A 3,175-nucleotide genomic window follows, 5' to 3' on the forward strand; every position below is an offset into this window, starting at 1 on the left:
AGGCTTCACATGAATAGAATTCCACAGTGTTAGGAAAGTATTCACTCTTTGTACTTACTAGGAGTACAGATATGTATGTGTAAAAGAAGACTGTAGAGGAAGAATTATAATTGATCAGAAAATTAGTCGTCATGTGAAGTGAAGATACCCAAAATTCCTACTGCAGTACATGAACAAAGTATTTGTACTTTGTTACATCCCGCCACTAAATGGCAGGGGACTCTAGCCGTGCTCCTGCAGAGCAAGAGTCCTTTTCCTCTTCATTGGCTGGAGATGACCCCTCAGATGATGCCGCCGCCTCTCTGAGATCTAAATGTGTTCAGCTCCTCGTCTCTTCCCTCCACCCTGAACCGCCTAACCTGCACAAGGCCACAGAGCTGGCCACACAGATTGAGCAGCAGATCCGCGGCATCCACAAATGCAATCAAGTCAAATACAAAGCCTGTGTGAGAAGTAAAGTAGCCAACTTGAAGAATCCTAAAAACGGACATCTGCACCTGGGCCTGATGAGTGGGTCCCTAACGCCGGAGGCATTCGCCCGCATGTCAGTGGAAGAGATGGCCTGCGCCGAGCTCCAGAAACTGAGGGCGGAATACTCGTCTCGTGGAGTCAGCGAGCGGCAGCTCCCTCGCAGGGTCGAGGGGACGGAGACACGGCGGCTCCGCTGCGAACGCTGCGGCAATACAGACTGCAGGGTGACGCAGGTGAACCGCGGGACCCTCTTCCTGCCGGCGTGGGTGCGGCGTGAAAGCCCTGATGACCAGGCGATGACTTTTGTAACATGTAGCAGCTGTGGGCAGCAGTGGTACCACAGCGGATGGGTATGCCTCTAATTTTTGTTGTTGAGCCAGCTTCTATAGAAACTCTTGTAAACATTTTCTCTAGGCAATATCATTTCATCATTGCAAATTTCCCCACTGTGGGACTATTAAAGGCTTTCTGATTCTGATTTAGTCATGTCTAGATTGAACATCAAATCTAAACATGATGGTTTTTCTTTGAATGTAGCACAAATCTTCAGGAACTTTGCATACGGTTATTTTAAAAGTAAAAATTGGCTTTTGAGCATGAAATTTCAACATACCTCTTAACTCATTCACTTGCCAGATCATGTGCAAACGTGTCCACTCCAATGACCGTTTTTGTCATTGTCACTCAAATTGCAGGACCCACAGAATATTGAGTTTTATGAGTCTATAAACATTCAATGCAGTGTAAGAAACCTCAGACTCTCTTCTTTCATTTGAAAGAAGTACATTCCTAACTGCAAATTTCCCCATTGTGGGACGAAGAAAGGTTTTCTGATTCTGATATGGGTCTGGAGTTATGTGAATACAATGCAATCCATACATATTGGTTTATATCGCGCTTTAACAACAGCTGAAGCTGGAACAAAGTGTGAAGATGGAAAAAGGAAAATGCTGCCCCCTCATGGAAGGGAAAAACTTTGCCAAAGGTCAGACCAGACCTTTATCTGACCCCGCAAGACAAACAAAAACCCAAACAAATTCGGGAATGGCGCTCCACTTTATATTTTCAATTCCTGAATAAATTTGGGGATGGCAGTGAATGAGTTAAAGTTTTCAATTACCCAATAGTGTACTGGGGGACTTCAACATACCTAAAGAAAACCCACTCGAAACCCCACACAACACCACACAACATAAGTCAAACCTGGGAACTCAGTACTGTGAAGTTGTTGTGCTAACCGCTAGTGTGCCGTGCCACTTCATGGGCACAAATATTTTTTTTTAAATAATAAAATGCTGGCCGCATTACCATCGCATCTCATGTGATCAGGCATATGACCTTCCGAGGAAATGGCCAGCATGTGAGTCTTTCAAAGGGAAACAGCCTGAGATCCTCTCAATATGCAGCTTATCTGCATGAGGGTCGCAAATCGGGTGGGTCAAGACAGGCATGTGAGGGGTCAACCCTAAATCTGGAGTGGCCATTATGCTCCAGCACATTTTACTATTGTTTTGTTTGTTTGTGTTGACTGAACAAATGCATATTTTCATGAAAGCTATTGTTGTTTTGTTTTTCGCAATTCACTTCCAGACATGTGCAAAAAATGTGTCCCCTCCAGTGCCAGGGTTTGTGTCATTTTCACTCAAATTGCTGGATCCACAGAATATTGAGTTTTAGGACTACATAAACATTTAATGCAGCATAAGAAACCTCAACTCTCTTCTTTCATCAGAAAAAAAAGAGTTAATTCTTAATTTATATGGTTCCGGAGTAATATGAGGTGCAAGTAGGATCGGCTATACAAAAGGCAAATGCTGCCCCTTCATGGAAGGGAAAAAAACATTGCCAGAGGTCTTACCGGCGCTTTATCGGCACCCCCTGCCGCAAGACAACCCAAAGCCCAAACAAATTCAGGAATAGCAGTGAATGAGTTAAGTGTGTGACTACACAAAACATAAACTATGAAGTTGATCAAATTCAATTTGCTGTTTCTTGCTCTAAACTACTAATAGAAACCTTAAAGGACAACCAAAGTCACTTTTTGGTTTTTTAACTGACACCAGAAAAACGTTTTATAGCATCTAAAATACCCAAAACACGCAGTATGATATTTTTAGTCAAATGCAAAACACAAAAAAAAAATAACTTAGTGTCCAAAATCTGCAAAAAAATTGAGCTGCGAATTGGGCCTTTTCAGAAAGTCCCGGTCCAGTTCATGACGTCACGCCAAGACGTCTTGCATTGCTAGTGAATCAAAACAATGGCTTCAGATTCAGAGAATATGCTTTCTTGTTCCACATCCAGTGATGAATATGATTCAAATAGTTCTGAAGAGGAAAGCATACATGTTTGCAATCGATTAAAGAATTTATTTGTGCCATTTTGAGGCAACATTGGGGGAAAATCTCTCACCCAAAAAAAGAGGCACAAAATGGCAACCTCCTGTGGCCACCTCCGTTTACACAGGCTGATAAATTCCTTATATGGCGCTTGGACGCCCTATTCTGGCATCTTTTGGGTGCAACACGAGATCCCCAGACCAAACAAGTACAGCAAAATACATTGACGTGATGGAAGGACCGCTACAATGCGTCTTTTTTTACGGTAAAAGGCGGTCCTTTAGTGACGTCACGTACGGACTCGTCACCAACCGAGTCTTAAAACATAAAATATAGCTATATGCGGTGGAATCTTTGTAAAATAC

General features: G+C 42.9%; 1 protein-coding gene across 1 annotated transcript; it reads left to right on the top strand.

Moving 5' to 3' along the window:
- The first annotated feature begins 38 nt into the window (after window positions 1-38).
- On the top strand, window positions 39-2,468 carry tceanc (transcription elongation factor A N-terminal and central domain containing). The gene has a single exon (XM_088998052.1). The coding sequence runs from the start codon at window positions 210-212 to the stop codon at window positions 831-833; it is 624 nt and encodes a 207-aa protein (XP_088854178.1). The 5' UTR covers window positions 39-209; the 3' UTR covers window positions 834-2,468.
- The last annotated feature ends 707 nt before the right edge of the window (window positions 2,469-3,175 follow it).

This window comes from Hippocampus bargibanti, linkage group LG01, assembly GCF_051943395.1.
Source record: "Hippocampus bargibanti isolate YZ-2025 linkage group LG01, ASM5194339v1, whole genome shotgun sequence".
Taxonomy (NCBI): Eukaryota; Metazoa; Chordata; class Actinopteri; order Syngnathiformes; family Syngnathidae; genus Hippocampus; species Hippocampus bargibanti.

Bases quoted from the DNA above. Each gene is read 5' to 3' on its own strand.
- tceanc (XM_088998052.1), top strand. From the start codon at position 210: ATGGCAGGGGACTCTAGCCGTGCTCCTGCAGAGCAAGAGTCCTTTTCC.